Source organism: Crotalus tigris, unplaced genomic scaffold (assembly GCF_016545835.1).
Source record: "Crotalus tigris isolate CLP2741 ecotype Arizona unplaced genomic scaffold, ASM1654583v1 scf7180000017997.644853, whole genome shotgun sequence".
Classification (NCBI taxonomy): domain Eukaryota; kingdom Metazoa; phylum Chordata; class Lepidosauria; order Squamata; family Viperidae; genus Crotalus; species Crotalus tigris.
In genome coordinates, this window is record NW_024096763.1 from 459,313 (window position 1) to 485,000 (window position 25,688).

At 46.0% G+C, this 25,688-nt stretch overlaps 2 protein-coding genes across 3 annotated transcripts in view; one reads left to right on the top strand and one right to left on the bottom strand.

Annotated features, from left to right (window-relative positions):
• The first annotated feature begins 1,847 nt into the window (after positions 1-1,847).
• LOC120309331 (mitochondrial uncoupling protein 2-like) lies at positions 1,848-19,493 on the top strand. The gene is made up of 8 exons (XM_039346463.1): positions 1,848-1,974; positions 6,016-6,173; positions 9,277-9,515; positions 11,037-11,241; positions 12,881-13,075; positions 15,024-15,125; positions 17,340-17,520; positions 18,476-19,493. The coding sequence occupies exons 3-8, from the start codon at positions 9,390-9,392 to the stop codon at positions 18,588-18,590; spliced, it is 924 nt and encodes a 307-aa protein (XP_039202397.1). The 5' UTR covers positions 1,848-1,974; positions 6,016-6,173; positions 9,277-9,389; the 3' UTR covers positions 18,591-19,493.
• A 1,510-nt stretch (positions 19,494-21,003) lies between these two features.
• The window catches only part of DNAJB13 (DnaJ heat shock protein family (Hsp40) member B13), a 12,914-nt gene continuing 8,229 nt past the window's right edge, over positions 21,004-25,688 (bottom strand). Inside the window, exons 5-7 of one of the 2 annotated variants that reach the window (XM_039346435.1) lie at positions 25,138-25,251; positions 23,913-23,989; positions 21,004-21,220 (exon numbers count right to left, since the gene is read on the bottom strand). In XM_039346435.1, coding sequence (XP_039202369.1) covers positions 21,067-21,220; positions 23,913-23,989; positions 25,138-25,251 — 345 coding nt within the window. In that variant the 3' untranslated portion in view covers positions 21,004-21,066. The remainder of the gene's footprint in view (positions 21,221-23,912; positions 23,990-25,137; positions 25,252-25,688) is intronic. The other variant, XM_039346434.1, reaches the window with a different exon arrangement.

Here is a 25,688-nt window from a genome sequence, read left to right on the forward strand (position 1 = left end):
TCGACGCATCTTAAAAGTCACCAAGTTTGAAAGCAGTAGAATTTTTACAAGTTTGTGATGAAAAAAAAAATGAAAGATTTTGACACAGGTTTGATGATTAATAAACGAAAACAAAGATTTTGACCAAATACGACCATGCAGGGTCCAAACAATCTGATGAATAAATGTGGTTTTAAAACTGAGAGAAAACGTTAAACATTTTGAGTTAAACATTTTAACAAATGTGAATTGTTATGTTGTGTCAAAATAATTGTGTTACGGTATGGGATGAAATTAAAAAAAAAGATGGGGGAAAAATGCAATCGTCACGGTAGGGAAGAATTTCTATGATTAAGATGAATGTTTAAAACCCAAAACGCTATTTTTATTTCGGACAAAATCGATGAGGGACGATGTACCTTTTTAAGCAATGTCAAAAAGATATTTCTAAATTTGTCCGACCAGGCAAGAAATGGAGAATTAAATACAAATTGCAGCTAACAGGATGCTAAAGAGAGGAGTATTAGGACTCCTAGTTGTAAAACTGTATTTTGCAGCTTGTGGTTTAGCATGGACGAAAGAGGGGGGCGACTTTAAGAAATAAATAATTGTTGGAATTGGAAGGACGTGATTTAAAATTGGATTGGCCCGACTCTTTGTGGTGCAGTCCTCGCCTTACATCCAAAATGCAGGCCAAAATTTCTGTTGTAAGCGAGACATTCAGACATTCGTTAAGTGAGCCTTGCCCCCCCATTTTACGACCTTTTTTGTTAAGTAAATCACCGCAGTTGTTAGCAAACACATCATGACACCACTGCACACCTTTGTGTGATGTATTATGGATCCCAGTTGTGACAATTCAGCCTCACCGTCTCTGTTAGGAAAGGTTCAGCTGGGCCTCCCAAACGCTGCTGCTACCTGGTTCGTAAACCACCATTCATGGCTTAGCCCTGGGTGCATCTGAGACCCAAACTGCTGCCCTTTAGAATCCAGGGCCCTCTCCCCCTTCTGATCACACACACACACACACACACACACACACACAAGCAGGGTTGCAACTCACACACACACACACACACACACACACACAAGCAGGGCTGCAACTCTCACACACACACACACACACCCAACCAGGGCTGCAACTCACACACAACACACACACACACACACAAGGAGGGCTGCAACTCAGACACACACACACACACACACAAGGAGGGCTGCAACTCAGACACACACACACACAAGCAGGGCTGCAACTGACTGACACACACACACACATACACCCAAGGAGGACTGCAAGTCAGACACATGCACACACACCCCTCAGCAGGGCTGCAACTCAGACATCCACAGCCCGGGGTGGGGGTGGGGATTAGTGGCATTGTAGTCCCCCAACCCTGCGGAAAGGGGAGGGGCAGAGCAAAGGTGGGCGTGCCCACATCTGGATGGGTTGCTGCATGCCCTGTTTGTTGCTAGGATACCGGGGGAGGGGGAGAGGAGGGGGGCTTTACAGCCGCGTTCCCACAACGCGGGTCGGGCCCTAGCCTTGCAAACCCGCATCCCCGCATCTCCCCCCTCCCACCCAGCTGGGACGGTTCCTGCAGGCGTTTCTTTCGGATTCCTTGCTTTTCTTCCCATCTCGACTCCAGTACTCCGTCCCCGAGGGATGAATCCACACGACCCCGGGGGTCGTGGGGTGGGAGGAATCTAGGGGGGAAAAAGAGGCTAACCCGGGTTCGGCGGGTCGTGGGAACGCAGCCCAGCCTGGCAAAGGGCTGCAGGGCTCCAGGGGGAGGGGGGCGGAAGCGGCTGGGGTGGGTGGGGGGCGGGCCGGGGGGCGAGGCACCGGCCGGCCGCTATAAAGGCTGCCTCCGCAGGGCTCTGCCTCGCTCGTCCGTCCTCTCCGCCTGCCCGGTTCGCTTGCTCGCTTCTCCGGACGCCGCCGCCGCCGCTGCGCTTCGCTACGCTCGGTGCTTCGCTTTCCCCCGATCGCAGGTGAGCCTCTGGTTGGGGAGGGGGCTTTTCCTGCCCTCCCCCTTTGCAAAAGGGTCCCCTGCGCCTTTTCCCCGGGGAGGGTCCCTAACCCCCCCTCCCTCCGCTTCTCCGCCTCTCCCTTTTAGAATTGAAGAGAGCTGGAAGGGACCTTGGAGGTCTTCTAGTCCAGCCCCCTGCTCAAGCAGGAGAAGCCAGACCAGGGGTCCCCAACCCCCTCCCTCCTCCGCCTCTCCCGGGGTCCCCTCTTCCTTCCCCTCCCTTTTAGAATTGAAGAGAGCTGGAAGGGGACCTTGGAGGTCTTCTAGTCCAGCCCCCTGCTCAAGCAGGAGAAGCCAGACCAGGGGTCCCCAACCCCCTCCCTCCGCTTCTCCGCCCCTCCCGGGGTCCCCTCTTCCTTCCCCTCCCTTTTAGAATTGAAGAGAGTTGGAAGGGATCTTGGAGGTCTTCTAGTCCAGCCCCCTGCTCAGACAGGTGATTGTCTAGTCTTGAAAGCCTTGTTCACACCACCGGCCACTGCCGGGCATCTGGGGCTGGGGGGGGTCTCCTCTTTGGCTCAGCTGGCCAACTGCAATGCCCATCTTCCCCCCCCCCCACACACACCCCAGGCTGGAAGAGGTCGTCTTTGGGCTCCCGCATTTGTCATTCCCGCTGGGTCTGAGTTCAGACAACCTGCTATAACCAGGTTAGATGCATGCAGGAAAGAGGCTTTTAGCCAGGATCATTCTAAAGTTTGGTTTGGATTCTTTCCCTGCCTTAATAGGTTGGGCGAGGACAGCCTCTGTTTTGTCAGTTTGGGCAAGCCACAAAAATGGGCTAGTTTTGTAAGCAGGCTAAAGGTGTTGTGTGAATGTAGGGCACAATTGCTTGCTTGTTCCCACACTCCCTGGAGCATTTGAGTCTTTCCTTGCACTCTCTTTTTTGGGGGGGGGGTCCTCCTTATCCCACTAATATGTTTTGTGAACTCGGCTGTTTGATCGGTTTTGGGGTGATGGGTGAGCTCACAGATACCTGGTTTGGTCAATAAACCATCTTTAAAACAAATTGGGGCTTGGCCAGTTGATCACCAGCAGCTGCAAGGTAAGAGCTGCTGATACTTTTGGAGAATCAGAATAAAATTCCAAATGCAAGTTTTTGCCAAGTTGCTCTTTGGTTTAAAAGCATAATTTGTCTGTGTGTGTGTGTGTGTTTAAGCAGTTTTTAAAATAAACCAGATGGTTAATTGCATTGCACTACAAACGGGATTGAGGGTTAGAGTTATTTATGGTGGATTTGATGCTGCATCAGGACACATCAAGAGACCAGCAGTTGTCCATTAGCAGGGCCTATTCAGTTTCTACATTAGCAATATATATATATATAAAATCCACAGATAAAGTAATGGGATTTTAGAAGCAGGAACCACAATTTCATCAAATGTGGATGCAGTTTGTGGTTTACCTGAATAATAATAAATTATAATTTGATGTATTCTTTATGTAGGGTAAATATTCACATGTCTTTTTTATTGATATTGCAGTATATCTTGGTTTTTTTAATCATTTCTTTATTTGTATCTTGGACTTATATTAATGTCGTTAACCTGATATTACTTGGAAATTAAGTAAAACATTCTGGGGGGAAAAAAATTGAACAGGCTTTTTGTAACCAAGGTGAATCACGTTTTCTTCCATTTTTTGCAAATTGGCTTCTGTGTTTAAAGTGCTGTGATTTCCTGCAGCTGATCAACAAATTGCTTTCTCCCCACACTTTTGGCCTCAGATGCAACCAATGGACGCAACACCAAGCAGTAAATCAGAAAAGCAAAAATAGAAAAAGTGGAATTTAGAATAGGGAAGTTGAAGCGGTCAAAAGCCTGCCTTGGGTGCTCGTTTGTGGATCCGAATATGTTTTGTTTTAATACAACCTTGTTGCAGGAGGTGATGGGACATGGTGGGGTGGGGCTTGGCATGAGTCCTTGGATGGGACACCACCAGGAAAGGCCAGTTCTGGAGGCTGGAGTGGGAGAGATGGGAAGCAAACCAATAGAATAAAAACAAATAATTTGAAAATACATTGCAGGGGAATGCAAGTGGAGGTAGTCCTCAATTTACAACAGTTCCTTTAGTGACTGTTCCAAGTTACAAAGTTTGTCTGAAATAATAATAATAATAATAGTAGTAAAGTTGGAAGGGACCTTGGAGGTCATCTAGTCCAACCCCCTTGCTCGGGCAGGAAACCCTACACCATTTCAGACAAGTGGCTGTCCAGTCTCTTCTTAAAAACTTCCAGTGTTGGAGCATTCACCGCTTCTGGAGGCAGGTGGTTCCACTGGTTAATTGTTCTGATTGTCAGGAAGTTTCTCCTTAGTTCCAGGTTGCTTCTCTCCTTGATTGGTTTCCACCCGTTGCTTCTTGTCCTGCCTTCAGGTGCTTTGGAAAATAGCTTAATTCCCTCTTCTTTATGGCAGCCCCTGAGATATTGGAATACTGCTATCATGTCCCCCCTTGTCCTTCTCTTCATTAAACTAGACATACCCAATTCTAGAAACCGTTCCTTATATGATATAGGGTCTCCTGCTTGAGCAGGGGGCTGGACTAGATGACCTCCAAGGTCCCTTCCAACTCTGTTATCCTTCCTTCCTCCCTCCCTCCCGTCCTTCCTTCTTTCCTTCCTTCTCCACCACTGGAGGCTTTTAAGAAGAGACTGGACAGCCCCTTGTTTGAAATGGTCCAGGGTCTCCTGCTTGAGCAGGGGGTTGCACTGGATGACCTCCGAGGTCCCCTTCAGCTCCACTCACATTCAAAGTTCTGATGGTCCATCCCCCAATCACCCCCCCCCCCCCGTCTCTTGCTTGCAGTTCAGGAACTGAGCTGAATTTACAGCCGTTTGCAGCATCCATCATTTTGCGATAGTTTTGCCAAAAAAAAAAAAAGGTCTATTTGCTTCCGGTTTTCAGCAAAACCAACTCATGGCGAACCCTGAGTTTGCTTAATGACCGGCACAAACCGTCATAAAATCGGATCCGTCGTATGACTGACCTGCTGGACAACTGTAGTGCGTTTACGACCACGATGGGCAGGCTCCATTTCGGTTGTAACTTGAGGACCACCTGTAAATAGCTAAAATTTGGATGGACTTGGCTGTACTTGATTAAGTTAATATTTGAATGCACGGGGATCAGGAATCTTAGATTTACAGGCTAACTTGGGAACCCAAAAACAAATGGCCAGAAAAACGTCCTACACTTAGCCCTCAACTTACGACCAGAACTGAGTCCAAAATTTCTGTTGCTAAGCGAGACAGTTCGGTGAGCTTTGCCCCATTTTGCGATAATAAATATGAGTCAGTTACCAGGCGTCCAAATGTTGATCACGTGGGATGCTGAAACGGTCGTAAGTGTGAAAAATGGAGAGAAGTCCCTTTGAACGGTCACTAAAACCGTTGTAAGTCGAGAACTACCTGTAAACTCCAGCTGTTTTTCTGACTTGCTGCAAACTGTAAAAAATTAGGGCAAGTATAATTTCCCAGCCATAAAACCAGAAATGGTGGATCGAAAGAAGAATTTTTCGCTTCGTATCCACCTGCCAGCCCCCTTTTCTAGTTTGCCTAAATGACTTTTTTCTGATTTTGGGGTGTTGCTTGGAAGATACCCCAGATGTGGTAGGATCTGGGCTGTGGCTGGTTTCACTAAAAAGGAATTTATTTATTTTTTGATTTTCGGTCTTCGTCCAATCTGGTGCCAGCCTGAGCTGGTTGTGTCTCTGGGAATTGCTGAGTGTCAGGATGTGTAGCAAAAATGGTTGGTCCGAAGCCAGATCAACAACGGAGCCTTTGCTGAGATCTCCCAAAGAGAAATTGTTGAATCTAAGTTTATTTTTTTCATGCTTCAGCAACTTTAAGACCATGCTGGCTGGGGAATTCTGGGAGTTAAGTCCACCCATTTTTAGGTTGTCCTTGTTCAGAACCACTGACCTGGAAAGTCACAATAATTGATCATCTGTCATAACAAATAATATTCAGCACCCATCCAGGTATTTTAATTTATCCTTTTTATCTCTGCAGGATAAATATTATGATTATTCGGGGTCGTCTTTCTGCCCGTCTTTCTATGGCACGTCAAGCGAGTTCGGCTGGATTTGTGTTAAACCAATTTGACAAATGGGAATCCTTTAGAGAAGCTTGATCAATCCGATCGATCCATCCTGATATACTTGAATAAGGTAATTCTGGGGTTTTTTTGAGTCTTGAAAAGGTAGCTCCAATGTAGCTTGGTACAAGGCACTCTTGACTTACGACTAGGTGCCCAAAATCTCCATTGCTAAGCCAGGAAGTTGTGAAGTGAGTTTTGTCTCATTTTACGACCGTTCTTGTCACCGTCGTTAAGCGAATCGCTGCAGTTCTTAAGTGAATTTTATAGTGGTTAAGTGAATCTCGGTGGCCCATTGAGTTGGCTGGTCAGAAGGTCGCAAAAATGGATCACATGACCCCTGGCATACTGCAACTGTCATAAGTACATGTCAGTTGCCAAGCATTGAAATTTGGATCACGGGACCATGGGAATGCTGCAAAGGGTGTAAGTGTGAATAATAATAATAGTAGTAGTAGTAGTAATAATAATAATAATAATATAATAATAATAATAATGGAAAGGACCTTGGAGGTCATCTAGTCCAACCCCCTGCTCAGGCAGGAAACCCTATACCATTTCAGAAAAATGGCTGTCCAGTCTCTTCTTAAAAACTCCCAGTGTTGGAGGATTCACTGCTTCTGGAGGCAGGTTGTTCCACTGGTTAATTGTCCTCACTGTCAAGAAGTTTCTCCTTAGTTCCAGGTTGCTTCTTTCCTTGATCAGTTTCCATCCGTTGCTTCTTGTCCTGCCTTCTGGCACTTTGGAAAATAGCTTGACTCCCTCTTCTTTGGGGCAGCCCCTGAGATACTGGAAGGCTGCTATCATGTCCCCCCTAGTCTTTCTCTTCATTAAATTAGACATACCCAATTCCAGCAACCATTATTTATATGTTTTATCCTCCAGTCCCCTAATATTCTATTCTATTCTATTCTATTCTATTCTATTCTATTCTATTCTATTCTATTCTATTCCATTCCATTCCATATTCCATTCCATTCCATATTGGAAGGCTGCTATCATGTCCCCCCTCATCCTTCTCTTCATTAAACGAGACATTCCCAATTCCAGCAACCGTTCCTCATATGTTTTAGCCTCCAGTCCCCTGATCATCTTTTTTGCTCTTCTCTGCACTCTTTCCAGAGTCTCAACATCTTTTTTACATCGTGGTGACCAGAAGTGGGTGCCGTATTCCAAATGTGGCCTTACCAAGGCCTTGTAAAGTGCTATTAACCCTTCACCTGATCTTGATTCTATCCTAAAAGGATAATTTTTTCAATGCCATTGTAATTTCAAACGGACACTAAACAAATGGGTCGTAAGTCTTCCTGCATTTAGCCGAGTCTGTGCTGCAGTGTCACGCAGGCGTGGGGAAAAAAAAATAATATTTGGAATCCCGCTCAATTTTATAAGAATCTCCACTTTTAAAAGGTGCCAAGCTTTTGAAAAAGGTTGGTTAAAGTGGTTTGGGATTTTTTTACAAGGATACGGATAACTTGTGGAATAGAAAGACACTTCCCATCCTATGTTTGGAAAAAGTGGAAAGAGAATATTAATATATTAAAAAGTAGACAGGAACCATTTCTGTAACGACAACATTAATCTGATCCTCAAAACCAAAATCAAAGATCCCAGGCGTGCTTTTTTTTTTTTTTTCAGAAGGCAACTGGACTCTCTTGTTTTTCTTTGAAGACGTTTCGCTTCTCATCCCGGAAGCTTCTTCCACTCAAATAGAAGATTCATTTTTTTTTCCTTGCTTCAAGCATGAAGCTCAGAAGTGGTTTCCGAGTGGAAACAAAACTGATTTAAGTTCTTCTCTTTTATTAAAACAGTCAGCTTTGCCCTCGTTGTCAATTCCGTCACCTTTACCATCCTTTCTGAGAAAATCAGAAATAAATAGGGTTTTAGGTCAAGCAGGGGGGGGGGCACCCAGAGTTTTGCAAATTTACTCAATTCGTAAAAGGCCTTGCCTCGGTCACTTCCTCAAAAAAAACGAGACTCAGATGTTTGCTGACTCATTTGGGCAGGAAAGAAATAACCCCCCACAAACATTTTTTTTTGGGGGGGCACATCATCTGTAATAAAGGTTGACAGGCGGTAGCTTTCACCAGCCCCCTCGGCCCTAGGCGGATGCTAGATTTACAACCCCCTTCATCCCCAGCCAGAAAAGCGTTGGTGACATTAAAGAGAAAAGAGAAAAAAGACTCAGTGTACTTTAGAACGTGGGACAATTTTTATCAATGTCTAGAAAAACGAGTTAGAGAGAAAGGAACATGATATGTACTATGTAACATTGAATATATACTAGTAAGAAGACTATTGAGCGATTAACTAACATATTGATTATGATATAATATAGAAATTAACTCTTACTTATTGTTTTTGAAATACATGAACCCAGACAATATGCTGTTTGCTAAATATTAAGAATATTATCTTAAAAAACAAAACAGCCCTAATGCTAACCCTAACCCAGGGGTAGGTAACTTTGGCTCTTTTATGACTCGTGGACTTCAACTCCCAGAATTCCTGAGCCAGCTTGGGGGAACTATGGCCCCTTCATGACTCGGGGACTTCAACTCCCAGAATTCCTGAGCCAGCATGGCTCAGCTTGGGAACCTCTCCCTTTCCCTTCAGTGTGGCTGACTCGGGAATTCTGGGAGTTGAAGTCCACGAGTAATGAAGGGGCCACAGTTCCCCCATGCTGGCTGAGGAATTCTGGGAGTTGAAGTCCCGAAGTCATGAGGAGGCCATAATTCCCCCATACTGCCTCAGGAATTCTGGGAGTTGAAGTCCACAAGTGATGAAGGGGCCATAGTTCCCCCATGCTGCCTCAGGAATTCCGGGAGTTGAAGTCCACAAGTCATAAAAGAGCCAAGGTTGCCTACCCCTAACCTAACCTAACCTTAACTCTAACCCTACAAAAATTAATAAAATATATACAAAAAAAAAGTCACAAAGCATCTCAATTTTGGTCGTGTGACCACGGGTGCTGCTGCAACGTCGTAAGTATGAAAAAGGGTCATAAGTCCCTTTTTTTTCAGTGCCGTTGTAATTTTGAATGGTTACTAAATGAACTTGCAACTCTGTCCCAATCCATTAACTTCCCCAAAGGTACAGTAGTGAATTTTAGGATTCATCTGCGTTGATCAGATTGCGGACAATGAATATTCTTCTTTTTCTCCTCCTCCATATAGGCAGAGCTCCTTCCTCTGGCCTTTCGCTCCCAGGCTTCTCAGCTGCTTTTCCTGGCTGTTTTTGAACCTTTCACCCCCTCCTCTCTGCCTAAAACCCTCCTGAATTCATCGCCATGGTTGGATTTAAGCCCTCCGATGTCCCTCCGACGGCGACCGTCAAGTTTTTGGGGGCCGGGACGGCGGCCTGCATCGCCGACTTGATCACCTTCCCGCTGGATACGGCAAAGGTCCGGTTACAGGTGAGCGCCTGGCGATGTTTCGCACGGTTGATTCTCCAAAGGTGGAGGCGATACCAGCAACTCCCCATTTTGCTAGGTAAAAAGTTAAAGGAATCCCTGCAGATTTTACTCCGCTAGTCGTTGCCGACTCTAAGAGGCTGTGCTCATCTCCGAATCAAGGCCGTTGAGCCGGCGGTGTTCAAAGACGTTTCCACGGTCACGTGGCTAGCGTGACGTCACAGAACGCTGTCACCTTCCCGCCGAAGTGGTACCTATTTATCTACTCGCATTTGCGTGCTTTCGAATTGCTGGGTTGGCAGGAGCTGAGGCAAGGACGGGAGCTCACCCCATCACGTGGTGCTTGGGTCTCAAATTTTCCAGTTAGCAAGCCCAGCATCTTAACCATTGAGCTGCTGGGCTGCCTAGTTTTGCTACAGCCCAGGATTAACATTCAGCCTCTGGGGTCAACCGGAGTAGGCCTTCTCCAATCTGGTCCTTTAGGAAGGGAGATGCTTGACCCAAACATCTGCAGGAGGCATCAGTTTTCAGAAGGCTGAAGCTGGCCGAGCAATTCTGGGATCAGGTAATGACAGCTGCAACGAACCATAGTTTCTTGTGAATCGTTAAAGTTGGCCACTTTATTCTTTGCCATAGATACAGGTAGTCCTCGGCTTATGACCGCAATTGAAGCCCAAATTTCTGTTGCTAAGTGAGATGGCTGTAAATGAGCTGCCCCATTTTACGACCTTTCTTGCCACCATTGTTAAGCGAATCGCCGTCGTTGTTAAATGATTCATATTGTTGCTAAGTGAATCCGTCTTCCCCCGTTGACTTGGCTTGTCCGAAGGTCGCAAAAGGGGATCCCAAGACCCCCCAGGGATGCTGCGACCGTCATAAATAGGAACCAGTGGCCACACATCTGAATTTTGATCCCGTGACCACGGAGATGCTGCCACGGTCGTAAGCATGAAAACCGGTCATAAGGCACTTTTTCCGGTGCTAACTTTGAACAGTCGGACTGCTGTAAGTTGAGGACTACCTATAGTTTCTTATGAGTACCGAAAGTCGGTAACTTTATTGCTTGCCGTACATATTACAAGAATCGGTCCGGGCTGCTTGTTTTCCCCTGGGAATGACCAATTACGGCTTCGTGGATCTTGCGGCAGCTCAAGCTGACGAGGTTTGTGGCTACGCAAGGATTCCAAGCTAGATCCTCACTTGACTTCTCCTGTCCGGTAGGTGGGGGGGGCGCTGGTGGGACACGCCTGTCTGCAATTGATCCAGGTTGAGAAATCTAACTCAAAATCCCAATCATGGTTTGATCTCAATCACGACCGCTATGGATTGTAAGACCTATTGTCCTTCAGAAGTTGTGGATGCTCCATCGCTGGAGGTTTTCAAGAAGAGATTGGAGAACTATTTGTCTACAGAGGAGTAGGATCTCCTGCTCAAGCAGGGGGCTGGACTAGAAGACCTCCCAGATCCCTCTTCAGCTCTGTGATTTTTACGCTCTATCCTTCCCCCCCATTTCTTTCTGTTCAGATCCAAGGAGAGAAGGCCAACGTCACCCCCAAAATGGCGCAGTACAAGGGGGTCTTTGGCACCATGGCCACAATGGTGAGGAACGAGGGGCCCAAGAGCCTCTACAACGGGCTAGTGGCCGGCCTTCAGCGCCAAATGAGCTTTGCCTCGGTCCGGATCGGACTCTACGACTCCGTGAAACACTTCTACACCAAGGGCTCCGAGCGTAAGTGGGCATCGGGCACCAGGTGGGATGCCAAGTGTGCTTCAGGTTGTCCTCGCCACAATTGAGCCCAAAAATTATGTCGCTAAGCAAGTCAGTCGTTAAGTGAGCCTTGCCCCATTTTATGACCTTTCTGACCACAGTTGAGTCACTGCAGTTGTTAGAATTCTTTATTGGCCAAGAGTTGATTGGACACACAAGGAATTTGTCTCCGGTGCTGAAGCTCACACTGTACGTAAAAGCAAGAAGGGCTAAACCGTGATTGTAAGTGAATCCGGCTTCCCCATGGAACTTGGCTTGTTGGAAGGTCGCAAAAGGAGATCGTGGGAGAACCCCCCCCCCAGGGCACCGTCATAAATGCGAGTCAAGTGCCCAAAGTCTGAAAATGATGGATTATCAAAGGTTAAATTGGAATATTGGTGAGAAATTAAAAATTACGTAAACATTAATAACAGGATACGGATTGTTTATGAAGACTGCGTGTAATTAAGACAGTGGTTCTCAGCCTTTTTAATGCCGCGACCCCCAACCACTCGTAAGTCGAGGACTACTCAGCTGGTCATAAGTCGAGCACCGTTTGCAGAATGGGACTTTTGGCGGGCTCAGCAGGGCAGAGACAGCCTGGACAATTCTTATTGGCTTTTGAAAGCCAATAGAATTAGACTCTATTCAAGAGAGTCCAATAGAATAAAAGGGCGTAGCACAGCTAAGGAAAAGGGGGGAAAAAATGGCCGACTGCGTTGTTTGGTGACCCCCGTGAAATGGTCGTTCGACCCCAAATGGGGTCCCGACCCACAGGTTGAGAACCACTGAATTAAGACATGTATCAGCTAAAAAATTATTGATAAATTTAATAACGATGTTTGAGTTGATATAATTAGAAATAGAAATAGCTTGAATATGAGACAGTAAATGTAGCAGGGGTTCTCAACCTTAGCAACTTTAAGACTCGTGGACTTCAACTCCCAGAATTCCTGAGCTGGCTGAGGAATTCTGGGAGTTGAAGTCCACGAGTCTTAAAGTTGCCAAGGTTGAGAACCCCTGTAAGTTAAGGGGAAAAAGAGAAGAAATATCTGGTGTTGTAACTTGAGATTTGCACTAACGGTTTTGTTATCGAACTATTGATTAACCCAGTCACCACGTTGCTTTTAAAATACTCAAATGTAAAATTGGAAAATTAATAGCATATTATATATATATAAATAAATACGAGACAAGGGCCAAGCCTCCGAATTTTGATCATGTGACCCTGGGGAACACTGCAGCGGTCCTAAGTGTGAAAAAATGGTCCTAAGTCCCTTTTTTCCCGTGCCGTTGTCACTTCGGATGGCTACTCAATAAACTGCTGTCAGTTTTTTTTTAAATATGATTTTATTGTATTTTATCGAAGCATAAAAACGCAAGGGAAAAAAAGCGTAGAAAACTAAAAGAAGAGGTAGGGGGAAGGGGGGGGATAATGTAAAGGTGGAAAAGACACTGACTTCCGACGCTCTTTAGCGCAGTAAAAGGTTAACAACATTACAACCACAACATTTTGGCTTTTACACAATTGATATACAAGCCATTTCTGAAATAATAAGCCTATCTGGTTCACAAAAAGAGAATCCAAGTTTCATTTTTTTATTCCCCTGGACTTTGGCAGATGCTAGCGTGGGCAGCCGGCTACTTGCCGGTGGCACCACGGGAGCCATGGCGGTGGTGGTGGCCCAGCCCACAGACGTGGTCAAGGTGCGATTCCAGGCCCAGATCCGGACAGATGCTGGACGGCGCTACCAGGGCACGTTGCATGCCTACAAGACCATCGCCAAGGAAGAGGGGGTCCGGGGCCTGTGGAAAGGTGAGTAAGGGGTGCAAAGACTGGGACGTCCCCCAACCTTGTACCAGGGAACCCACCTGGTCCTGTGTAAGCCATCAGGGTTGGGGGGGGGGGCAAACCTGGACTGCCAGTCTCCTATCGTCCTGACAGTGAGGACAACTAACTGGTGGAATAGCTTGCCACCAGAAATTGTGGGCGCTCCATCACTGGAGGTTTTTAAGAAGTCACTTGTCTGAGATGGTGTAGGTCAGGGGTAGGCAACCTTGGCTCTTTTATGACTGATGGACTTCAATTCCCAGAATTCCTCAGCCTGCGTGGCTCAGCTTGGAAACCTCTCCCTTTCCCCTCAGCGTGGCTGGCTCAGGAATTCTGGGAGTTGAAGTCCGCGAGTCATAAAAGAGCCAAGGTTGCCTACCCCTGGTATAGGTTCTCCTGCCTGAGCAGCGGGCTGGACTAGAAGACCTCCAAGGTCCCTTCCAGATTCTATTCTATTCTATTCTATTCTATTCTATTCTATTTTATTCTATTCTATTCTATTCTATTCTATTCTATTCTACTCTATTCTCTAATTCTATTCTATTTATTCTATTCTAATTCTTAATTCTATTCTATTCCATATTCCATATTCTATATTCTATTCTGTTCTCTAATTCTATTCTATCTATTCTAATTTTTAATTTTTAATTCTTAATTCTATTCTATTCTGTTCTAATTCTAATTCTATTCTATTCTATTCTATTTCTATTTCTATTTCTATTTCTATTCTATTCTATCCTGCAAGATTTGATGCGGGCCACCACAGTTGGGGTCCCCTCACTGCTGATCCTTCAGAGTGGCACCCCCTCCTGTGTCAACATCTTTCTGAAACCCCCCCCCCCCGTCATGGTTCCGAAAAGAAGCAGCTTTTCAAAGAACTTTGAGGCTTATTTACCTTAAAGAATCCTTTATTTTCTGCATAGCTTCAACACATACAAAGCTTAAGCCAAAAACTGAATCCTCTCTCCCCCAATCACCCTTGATAAAGCATAACTCACTCCTTCATTTTACAGTCATCAATCACGTTCTCCAATTAATGTGAAGTGTGACTGCCCCTCCCCTTACAGCTGACCTTGGCAATACTGTGCTCAGATATTGTTATGGTTGCTAGCATATTTTCCCATCCACTAGGCTGGTATTATCTGCTTTAACTCTAAAAGTGCTATACAGGCTGAATAAAACAGGTTTGCTTCTTCATATATGGCAGTGTTTCCCAAACTTGACAATTTTAAGGCATGTAGACTTCAACTCCCAGAATTCCACAGCCAGCGTTGCTGGCTGTGGAATTCTGGGAGTTGAAGTCCTAATGCCTTAAAATTGTCAAGTTTGGGAAACACTGATATATGGCAAGCAAGAACATCTGATGTTAGCAGTCTTGACACCCCTCAAGCTGGCCAGCCTTTTGGAGGTCACTAAAGACCTGGAAGTTTGCTGAAGGGATGATGTAACCCGTTTGGTGAATATTATTATTTTTTTTCTCCTCCTGTGTTTTTTGTGCTTTTATATTTTTAACGACGTTTTAATGAAATGGCTTGATTGCTTCTTCTGTAATGGAGAGCGCTGCCTTTAATCTGCATACTGAATGAGGGGGCCCTGCGTAAGTTGCTGGAATAAATAGCATTAAAAGAGCTAGTCCTCAACATACGGCCGCAACGGAGCCCGACATTTCTGCCGCTAACAGAATGGAACAGAAATTTCAACACCCAGGAATGTTCAGCTCCGTTGCCCTCATACCTTGAGGACTATCTGCATGTTTGGATGTTAATGACATGGCACATTTTGGCTATGCCTTGTGCATCTTTTCCGAACCCTCCCTCCGGTCATTGACCGGACACTCTGCGCATGGCCCGTGAATCTCTCTGCAAGGCAGGCTGGCTTCCCCTTTTCTCAATGTGTGTGCGTGTGTCTGTGTTTTTTTTTCTCACACAACTAGGAACCCTTCCCAACGTATCCAGAAACGCCATTGTGAATTGCGCTGAACTGGTGACCTACGACATCATCAAGGATACCCTGCTGAAATACCGTCTCATGGCAGGTGAGAAAGATAGACTGCACTGAGCTGGTGCTATCGTGCTCTTTTTGTGTGAATGAGGTAGGAAGGGGTGTGTACAAGGCAGTTCTCTACTTACAACCGTTCATTCAGTGACCGTTTGAAGTTACAACGGCCCAGAAAAAAGGGACTTGGGACTGTTTTTCACGCTTGTGACCGTGGCAGCATCCCCGTGGTCATGTGATCAAAATTCAGAGGCTCGGCAACTGACATGTACTTATGACAGTTGCAGTGTCTCATGATCCCCCTTTGTGGCCTTTTAACAAGCAAAGTCAATGGGGAAGCCAGATTCACTTAACAATTAGGGGACACACTCAACCATTGCAGCGATTTGCTTAACATCTGCGGCAAGAACGGTCGTAAAAGAGGACAAAACTCATGTAACAGATGTCTCGCTTAGCTAGAAAAATTGTGGACTCAGCTGTGGTTGTGCGTTGTTCATGAAACTAAGGGGACAGGATAGTGCAGGGGTAGGCAACCTTGGCTCTTTTATGACTTGTGGACTTCAACTCCCAGAATTCCTGATCCAGCCATGCTGAGGGGAAAGGGAGAGGTTTCCAAGTTGAGCCATACTGACTCAGGAATTCTGGGAGTTGAAGTCCACGAGTCATGAAGGGGCCAAAGTTCCCTCATGCTGATTCAGGAATTCTGGGAGTTGAAGTCCACGAGTCATGAAGGGGCCATAGTTCCCCTATGCTGGCTGAGGAATTCTGGGAGTTGAAGTCCATGAGTCATGAAGGGACCATAGTTCCTCCATAATGGCTCAGGAATTCTGGGAGTTGAAGTCCACGAGTCATGAAGGGGCCAAAGTTCCCCCATGCTGACTGAGGAATTCTGGGAGTTGAAGTCCACGAGTCATAAAAGAGCCAAGGTTGCCTACTTCTGGGATACTAGGAATAAGCACAAATTATTTGCTTGAATAAACAATACAGGCAGTCCTCGATTTACAATGATTCATTTAGTGACCGTTCAAGGATACGACGGCATTGAAAAAAGTGATTTATGTCCGTTTTTCACACAATAGTTGCTGCACCCCCATGGTCACGTGATCAAAATTCAGACGCTTAGTAACGGGCTCCTATTTATGACGGTTACAGCGTCCCCGGGGGTCATGTGATGAATGTAATAAATATGTTTTTACTTAGCTGTTATAATAAAAACTAATAGCTTAAATATGAGATAGTAGGCATCAAGAGAAAAAGAGAGGAAATATTAAATGTTGAAATAAGAGAAATTTTGGTTACTAAATTTAAGACATTTAGAAATTAACAGAAAATAATAATACTAATAATACTACTACTAATAATAATAATAATAATATAATGATAATAATAATAGTAAAAAAATTGGAAGAGACCTGGGAGGTCATCTAGTCCAACCCCCTGCTCAGGCAGGAATGTTATACTGTGTTATTAATTAGTTGATGTAAGAGGGTGAGAAATAGAATATATTCAAATAGATAAGACGTGTATCCTGAACATTAGATTTTGCGATGAATTGTGATAAAGGGAACTGGGATTTTTAAAAACTTGGAAATCATAAATATTAAATGTTACATTGAATGGGAAACTAAAAATTGGGAAAAATTAATCAGGACATCGATTGTCTATAAAGACTGAATGTTAAAGTAACCAGGATATGCGTAAACTAAAAATTATCAATAAATGTAAGAAAGTTATTTTTATTTAATCGACATAATAAGGATTGTATTAGTTTAAATATGAGATGGTAAATACTGAGGGGAAAAGAGAGGAAATATTTAATGTGGTAGTTTGAGACCTGTACTAAAGATACTTGTATGTAATTATCGATTAACTCAGCCGCCATGTTGTTTTTTAAATATTTAAATGTAAAACTAGAAAATCTAATTTTTCTTTTAAAAAAAAAAATCAGACGCTTAGCGACAGACTCCTATTTATGACGGTTGCAGCATCCCCAGGGGTCATGGGATCACTTTTTTTGACCCGGATTCATTTAACAACCATATTACTCCCGTAATAGCTAAAGTGATTCCTTAATAACAGGGGCCAGGGAGATCATAAAATGGGGCAAAATTCACTTAACAACCGTCTCGCTTAGTGACGTAAATTTGTGGTGGTAAGTTGAGGACCACCCGTATCAGGTGGATGTATTTGGAGGGCATGTTCCACCTCAGCCATCTCCCGCCTCGGTTGAGCCTCTGTGTATCTCTTCGTGCAGATGACGTCCCCTGCCACTTCCTCTCGGCTTTTGGGGCCGGCTTCTGCACCACCATCATCGCCTCCCCGGTGGACGTGGTGAAGACCAGATACATGAACTCCCCTCCCGGCCAGTACAAGAATGCCGGCCGATGCGCCCTGACGATGCTCCGAGCCGAAGGACCGCTGGCCTTCTACAAGGGGTGAGTCCAGGCTCCTTCTCGGGGCAGCGAGTGGAGTTTACAGGCGGTCCTTGACTTACGACCACAATCTCTCTCTCTCTCTCTCTCTTCTGTCCGTCCATCCATCATCATCTACTCACCTACCTACCTAGCTGTATCTATCTATCTATCTATCTATCTATCTATCTATCTATCTATCTATCTATCTATCTATCTATCTATCTTTATTTCTCTCTAGCATCTATTTATCTACCTATCTACATATCATCTATCTCTTTCCATCTCTCTTTATATCTATAACTCTCTCTCTCTCTCTCTTTCTCTCTCTATATATATTATATTTTTCTATGTATGTATGTATGTATGTATATATATATATATATATATATATATATATATATATATATATATATATATATATATATATATACACACACACACACACACACACACACACATATTTGTTTTCTGAGGTTTTCACGGGTGTTTGTATGTAGGTCTTTGGTTATTTGGGTTTTCTCCCGGGTAAAATTGGAAGTGTCTTGGCGACGTTTCGACAAAGTCCCATTCGTCATCTTCAGGCTGGTGTTTTCAGCTTGGATTAATTAATTGGATTAATTTGGCAGGAGCCCCCTCCGTGCTGTTTTTGTTCCCCAGAAAATCATTCAAAGGGGAGAGAATTTGGCCGGCTGAGGGATTCTGGGAGTTGAAGTCCACCCATCTGAAAGCTGCCCAGGTTATAATAATAATAATAGTAATAAGGTTGGAAGGGACCTTGGAGGTCATCTAGTCCAAACCCCTGCTCAGGCAGGAAACCCTATACCATTTCAGACAAGTTTCTTAAAAACTTCCAGTGTTGGAGCATTCACCACTTCTGGAGGCAGGTAGTTCCACTGGCTAATTGTCGAAAAATACTGCTTTAAATCACCTCTACTGATTTCCTTACACAACATTTCCCTTTTCTTCTCTCTCTTAGCTTTACGCCCTCCTTCCTTCGGCTGGGATCCTGGAACGTGGTGATGTTTGTGACATACGAACAGCTGAAGCGTGCCCTGATGGCAGCCCGGGCATCGTGGGGGACTCCATCCTGAGCCAACCAGCCAAGCAAAATTTAAACTTTTGCCCAGATCCTATGAATCCATTCCCTCCCTTCTCCCAGACCGATGCATTTCTAAAAACTCTCTGGATTTCCCGTTTTAAAAATGTTGGAATGGTTTTACGCTTGTACGTCTCGACCTGGCTGTAGCTGCTGCTATCGGAATCTGCAGACGCTCCTGCTGTCTTCTTTTTTTTAAAAAAAAAAAGTAATTTATCTTAGTTGGACCTTGGTCCAGTCTCAATTTTAACGCCTGCTATTCGGAAAAAGACGCTTTTTAAACACGCTGGAGAATCTGAGATGCCCGCGCTTATCTTACACCATGTTTACCCGAAGTCTTACTTTTGTCCTAACTACCTTGCACACCCCTGGAACACAAATGGATGGATTTTTGTCCCGCTCGCACAACTCGACTTCGAACCGTCCCAAAGGGCTTTGCTTGGCCAGTTAATTCAATTTAATTAATTCTGGGAAAGAATCAACTTTTCCAAGCCTGCTCGTCTCCCAGATGTCTTTAAAAGGTTGCAACTGTTCAAAATTGCTGCAATTGGGGGGGGCTGTAGCCCAAATGCATTTGGGATACCCTTCTGCTTGGCTCTTGCAAGGCCTTTACTCGCATTACAAAGCTGAATTCAGACCCTGAAAACTGTTCTTTTTCGGTGGAGCTGACTGAAGGACGATTTGGCTTACCGGCACCTTTGTCCAGCTGCAAATTTTTTTTGGGGGGGGGGGGGAAGAAAAATGGCACTTAAAAGCTTCTTCGGTGGGCCAGCCTGCTGTGAAATTATTTGTGATGTTGTTGCAATGATCTTTATCTTTTTTTTAAAAAAACAAAAACAAAAAACACGCGCTGCGCATGTCGATCTTTTTTTTTAAATAAAGCTCAAGCAGAAAAGCACCCCCGTTTTCGTTCTCCGTTCTAATCCTCTTCGAGCTGAAATCAAATCTGGGTTTTGTGTGTGTGTGTGTGTGTGTGTGTGTGTGTGTGTAGGTGTAGGTGTAGGTGTGGGTATGGCACAGTTTTGTTCCTTGTTGCTACTCCTGCGGCATCTGTGGGGATAAGAGGTGGTTTCAGGAGGCAGCTGAGACTCGGCTGCCTCGACTTACGACCACCACGAAGGCTAAAATTTCCGCCCTTCAGCGAGACGGTTGTAAAGTGAGTTGCCCCGTTTTATGACCTTTCCCGTCACGAGTTGTTAAGTGAATCACTGCAGTTAAGTGAGTAACGGTTAAGTGAATCTGGCTTCTCCATTGACTTGGCTTGTCAGAAGATTGCAAAAAATGACTCCCGGGGGCATGGCGACCGACAAATATGAGCCAGTTGCTAAGTGGCTGAATTTGGATCACGTGACCCTGGGACACAGCGACCGTCATAAGTACGAGCCAGCTCTATTCTATTCTACTATGACTACGGCACTGATGTTCCCTGCCATTCCGTAGCCCAGGAGTCAGTGGTGGGATTCAGCTGGTTCCCACCAGTTCGGGAGAACTGGTAGCTAAAATGTGTTGAGTTCGGAGAACCGGCTGAATACACACTGCTTCCGGAGGTCTCAGAGGACCTGGAGGAGGCCTCTCAGGCCTAGAATGGCCCACCAGAAATGCATGGATGCCACTTCCGGAAGTCTGTTCTAGGCCTTAAGAGGCCTGGAGGAGGCCTCCCGGGCCTAAAACCGGCTGCCGGAAGTGTGTGGATGCCACTTCCGGAAGTCTGTTCAAGGCCTTAGAGGCCTGGAGGAGGCCTCCCGGGCCTAGAACAGCCTGCTGGAAGTGTGTGGATGCCACTTCCGGAAGTCTGTTCTAGGCCTTAGAGGTCTGGAGGAGGCCTCCCGGGCCTACATCAACCTGCCGGAAGTGCGTGGATGCCACTTCCGGAAGTCTGTTCTAGGCCTTAGAAGCCTGGAGGCCTCCCGGGCCTACATCAGCCTGCCGGAAGTGCGTGGATGCCACTTCCGGAAGTCTGTTCTAGGCTTTAGAGGCCTGGAGGAGGCCTCCCGGGCCTACATCAGCCTGCCGGAAGTGCGTGGATGCCACTTTCGGAAGTCTGTTCTAGGCCTTAGAGTCCTGGAGGAGGCCTCCCGGGCCTACACCAACCTGCCGGAAGTGCATGGATGCCACTTCCGGAAGTCTATTCTAGGCCTTAGAAGCCTGGAGGCCTCCCGGGCCTACATCAGCCTGCCGGAAGTGTGTGGATGCCACTTCCGGAAGTCTGTTCTAGGCCTTAGAGGCCTGGAGGAGGCCTCCCGGGCCTACATCAGCCTGCCGGAAGTGCGTGGATGCCACTTCCGGAAGTCTGTTCGAGGCCTCAGAAGCCCGGCCTGCATCCACACAGAGAACCGGTTGTTCGGGTCTTTGAATCCCACCACTGCAAGGAGTCCTTGGCATCTAAACTCAATAGAAAACATTTTAATTTATTATTTTTTAAAAAAAAAAGGTTGGGGGAGAGCAGCCCAGTCTACCGGGAGGGGTGGTCTTCACATCAGGAGGGCTTCCTTCACGAGGGCCTTCTTGGCTGGGGTGAGTCTGACCGGGAAGAGAATGTCAAAGTACATGAAGAGGTCTCCCTTGCAGGTGGGGTCTTGTGGAAGCGGCATCCCCTCACCAGGGACCACTTTGAAGTACTTGGGACTGCAAAAGGACGAAAGAGACGGCGGTGGTTATTTCAATTTAAATAAGAACGTTTGTACGCAGGATCTATGATGAGGCAATTGAGATGGTCAGTCAGAAACTGACGTCATTGTTTGCAGAAATATTGGAAAAAAATGCCTATATTTAACTGTCATTTATCCAAAGGATAAGCCCCGTATTAATTCAAGGTTGGCAAAAGAGAATATTATCGGAAGGAAAGAAAACCAAGCGAAGCTATTTTGTGGACTATAGAATTAGAGCAGTGGTTCTCAACCTTTTTAATGCCGCGACCCCCCAACCGGTTGTAAGTCGAGGACTACTCAACCGGTCGTAAGTCGAGGACTACTCAACTGGTGCAGCACTGTTTGCAGACTGGGACTTTTGGCGGGCTCAGCAGGGCAGAGACAGCCTGGACAATTCCTATTGGCCTTTGAAAGCCAATAGAATTAGACTCTATTCCTTAGCACAGCTAAGGAAAAGGGGGAAAAAATGGCGGACTGCATTGTTTGGCGACCCCCATGAAATGGTCGTTCGACCCCAAATGGGGTCCCGACCCACAGGTTGAGAACCACTGAATTAGAGAAACTCATTGTTATTGATGGCTTTTTTAAATATAAACCCAGAGAACACTACTATTTGCCAAATATTAAGGTTTTGTTAAAAAACCAATAAAACATTTTTTTTTTTTTAAAAAAAGGAAAAATAAAGAGATGGTGGCTGGGGGGGAAAGGAGAGCAGCTAGGAGGCCAGACACAAACACAAGACAGTCCTCGAATTTGCAGCCATTTGTTTAGTGACTGAAATTGCAGGTAGTCCTCGCCTTACGACACCTCTTTTAGTGACCGTTCAGAGTTACAACGGCATTGGGAAAAGAGACCTACGGCCTTACGTTTTTTCACACTTGACCTTTGCAGCATGTGATCAAAATCCAAACGCTTGGAAACTGACATGGACTTACGACGGTTGCAGTGTCCCAGGGGGGACGTGATCCTCTTTTTTCTGACCGTCTAACCAGCAAAGTCAATGGGAAAGCCAGATTCACTTAACGACGGTGTTACTAACTTAACAACTTCAGCAATTCCCTTCGTCACCATGGCAGGAAAAGTCGTAAAAGGGGGCAAAACCCAGTTAACAAATGTTTCGCTTAACGACAGAAATGCTGAGGCTCCATTATAATCATAAGTCGAGGACCACCTGCACAAGGGCACTGGAAAAAAGTGACTTATGAACCGCTTTTCGCACACATACGACGGTTGCAGCATTCCCCGTGGTCACGGGATCAACATTTTCTGCCGTTGTCACTAAACAAATGGTTTTTAATGTTCCCATTAACTCTCCCAGCTTGGGCAGCCAGAGTACATTTCGCTGCCCAATAAACCTCCCCCGGGTTGGGAGTTCGAGGTTACACGGCTCTGCTTCCTGCTCTTCGAAGTGAGTTTTCCCCTTCTGCTAAATGCAGGCCCTTTGCCTTCCCTGGAGATTCTCCATCATCCAGGTCATAATTGTCCCAAAGGCGCTTTTTTTTTAAGGAGGCCACTGGACTTTCTTGTTTTTCTTTGAAACCGTTTCGCTTCTCATCCCAGAAGCTTCTTCAGGTTCTGACTGGATGGAGGGGAGTGGAAGGATTTATACTCCTTGCAGACAGCCGGTCATTTTTACTCTTTTAGCGAGTCGTTGAGGCCACCTGGAGGTTTATCTGTGTCCTCGGGGTCACCCGAGTGGTGCAAATGAGTGTGGAGCCTTTTCTTTGAAGACGTTTCGCTTCTCATCCCAGAAGCTTCTTCCGCTCTGACTGGATGGTGGGGAAGGGAAGGATTTATCCTTCTTGCAGAAAAATTGGTCATTTGCCTTCTTTTAGAGCAGTGGTTCTCAACCTGTGGGACGGGACCCCATTTGGGGTTGAACGACCATTTCACGGGGGTCGCCAAACGACGCAGTCCGCCATTTTTTCCCCCTTTTCCTTAGCTGTGCTAACCCCTTTTATTCTATTGGCTTTTGAAAGCCAATAGAATAGACTCTCTTGAATAGGGTCTAATTCTATTGGCTTTCAAAAGCCAATAGGAATTGTCCAGGCTGTCTCTGCCCTGCTGAGCCCGCCAAAAGCCCCATTCTGCAAACAGTACTGCACCTGTTGAGTAGTCCTCAACTTACGACCGGTTGAGTAGTCCTCGACTTACGACCAGTTGGGGGGGTCACGGCATTAAAAAGGTTGAGAACCACTGTTTTAGAGAGCTGTTGAGGCCACTGGGAGGGTTTTTTTGTGTCCTGAGTGATGCAAATGGGTAGTCTAGCTATCTCCAATCTGCAACACAGTCCTTTCCACAGTTCCAAGAAGGCTTCACACCCATTTGCACCACCCGAGTGACAGCAAGGACACAGACAAACCTCCAAGTGGCCTCAACGACCTTCTCAAAGAAGGCAAATGACCAGTTTTTCTGCAAGGAGTATAAATCCTTCCATTCCCCACCATCCAGTCAGAGCGGAAGAAGCTTCTTTGGATGAGAAGCAAAACATCTTCAGGGGAAAACAAGAAAGTCCAGTTGCCTCTGGAAAAAGCATCTTTGGGCCATCTTTCCCTTCTGCAAGACTGAAGTTGTCTGGTTAACCATTCCATAATGTTCGGTGGTGTGAACGCAGCCGGGGAGGGGTTAACTGTCAGCTCCCCAGACCCTTCCCTTCCTCCAAGACTTACTGGACAATATCGTTGATGGGGATGTTCAACAGCCGGTCATCCAGAGTCCTCACGTCCACTGTGCAGCCTATCAGGGCCTGGGGGAGTAATAGACAGGGACCGGCTGAGATTTGCTATCCCAGAATGACCTAGGAGTGGATTTGCACAACACAGAGAGTCATCGAACCGAGAAAAGTGAGTTACAACTAGTTGTCTGAAGGACCAGGTTGGGGACAGATCACCATGGAGAAGGTCTAATCCAGGGGTTTTCAAACATGGCCCTTTTATGGCTTGTGGACTTCAACTCCCAGAATTCCTCAGCTAGGCACACTGGGAGTTGAAGTCCGCACGTTATGAAGGGGCCATAGTTTCCCCATGCTGGCTCAGGAATTCTGGGAGTTGAAGTCCACAAGTCATGAAGGGGCCATAGTTCCCCCATTCTGGCTGAGGAATTCTGGGAGTTCAAGTCTGCAAGTCATGAAGGGGCCATAGTTCCCCCATGCTGGCTGAGGAATTCTGGGAGTTGAAGTCCACAAATCATGAAGGGGCCATAGTTTCCCCATGCTGGCTCAGGAATTCTGGGAGTTGAAGTCCACAAGTCATGAAGGGGCCATAGTTCCCCCATTCTGGCTGAGGAATTCTGGGAGTTCAAGTCTGCAAGTCATGAAGGGGCCATAGTTCCCCCATGCTGGCTCAGGAATTCTTCACCTAAAATTCCTGTCAGCATGGATGGACTTCAACTCCCAGAATTCCCCAATCAGCATGGATGGACCTCAACTCCCAGAATTCCCCAGCCAGGGCTGGCTCAGGAATTCTGGGAGTTGAAGTTCACAAGTCATGAAGAGACCACAGTTCCCCCGTGCTGGCTCAGGAATTCTGGGAGTTGAAGTCCACAAGTCATAAAGGGGCCATAGTTCCCCCATGCTGGCTGAGGAATTCTGGGAGTTGAAGTCCGCGAGTCATGAAGGGGCCATAGTTCCCCCATGCTGCCTCAGGAATTCTGGGAGTTGAAGTTCACAAGTCATGAAGGGGCCAAGTTTGAAGACCCCTGGTCTAATCTATGAAGCCACTAAGAGTCCATACCAGCTCAGGATCAAGTAAATCATACGTAATCCAATCATGGTTATACATGATAGGTGGACACCCCGCCTGTGTGTCATTGTGTGTGTGTGTGTGTGTGTGTGTGTGTGTGTGTATGTTAAACGACAGCAGCCTTTGGTTGCCCCCTGCCTATTCTTTGCGTTACCTTTCCCAGAGGGATGCTGGCCACGTAGAGCAGGTTGTCGCCCTCCCGTTTAAACCTGGGATGGAGCTTCTCCTTCACAATGAAGATGATATCCGCAGGGATAATGTTGGGACCCTAAAATGAAAGACCAGGAATGGGGGTCAGGTCGGGCTGGGTTGAAAAAGGAGATTTCTCACAACCTATATTAACCCTTCGGATTATCCAAGGGAAGCAAAGGTGTGCAGTTGAATTGTTCCTCCAGGCGATCAGCCTGCCAGGCGCGCTTTAACCGTATTATCACTGGAGATTTTTGAGAAGAGATTGGACAGCCATTTGTCTGGAATGGTATAAGGAAGGGAGTCTTCAAACTTGGCAACTTTAAGACTGGTGGACTTCAATTCCCAGAATTCCTCAGCCAGCCAGACTATTGGTACTACCCTTGCTTGCTTTTGCCACAGTCTTTCTATTTCTCTTTGTAGGTCTTTGTATTTTGTGATCTTCTCCAGTTCTTTCTTGTCTATTCTGCTGTCTCCAGGCACTGCCACATCCACTATCCAGACTTTTTTGTCTTT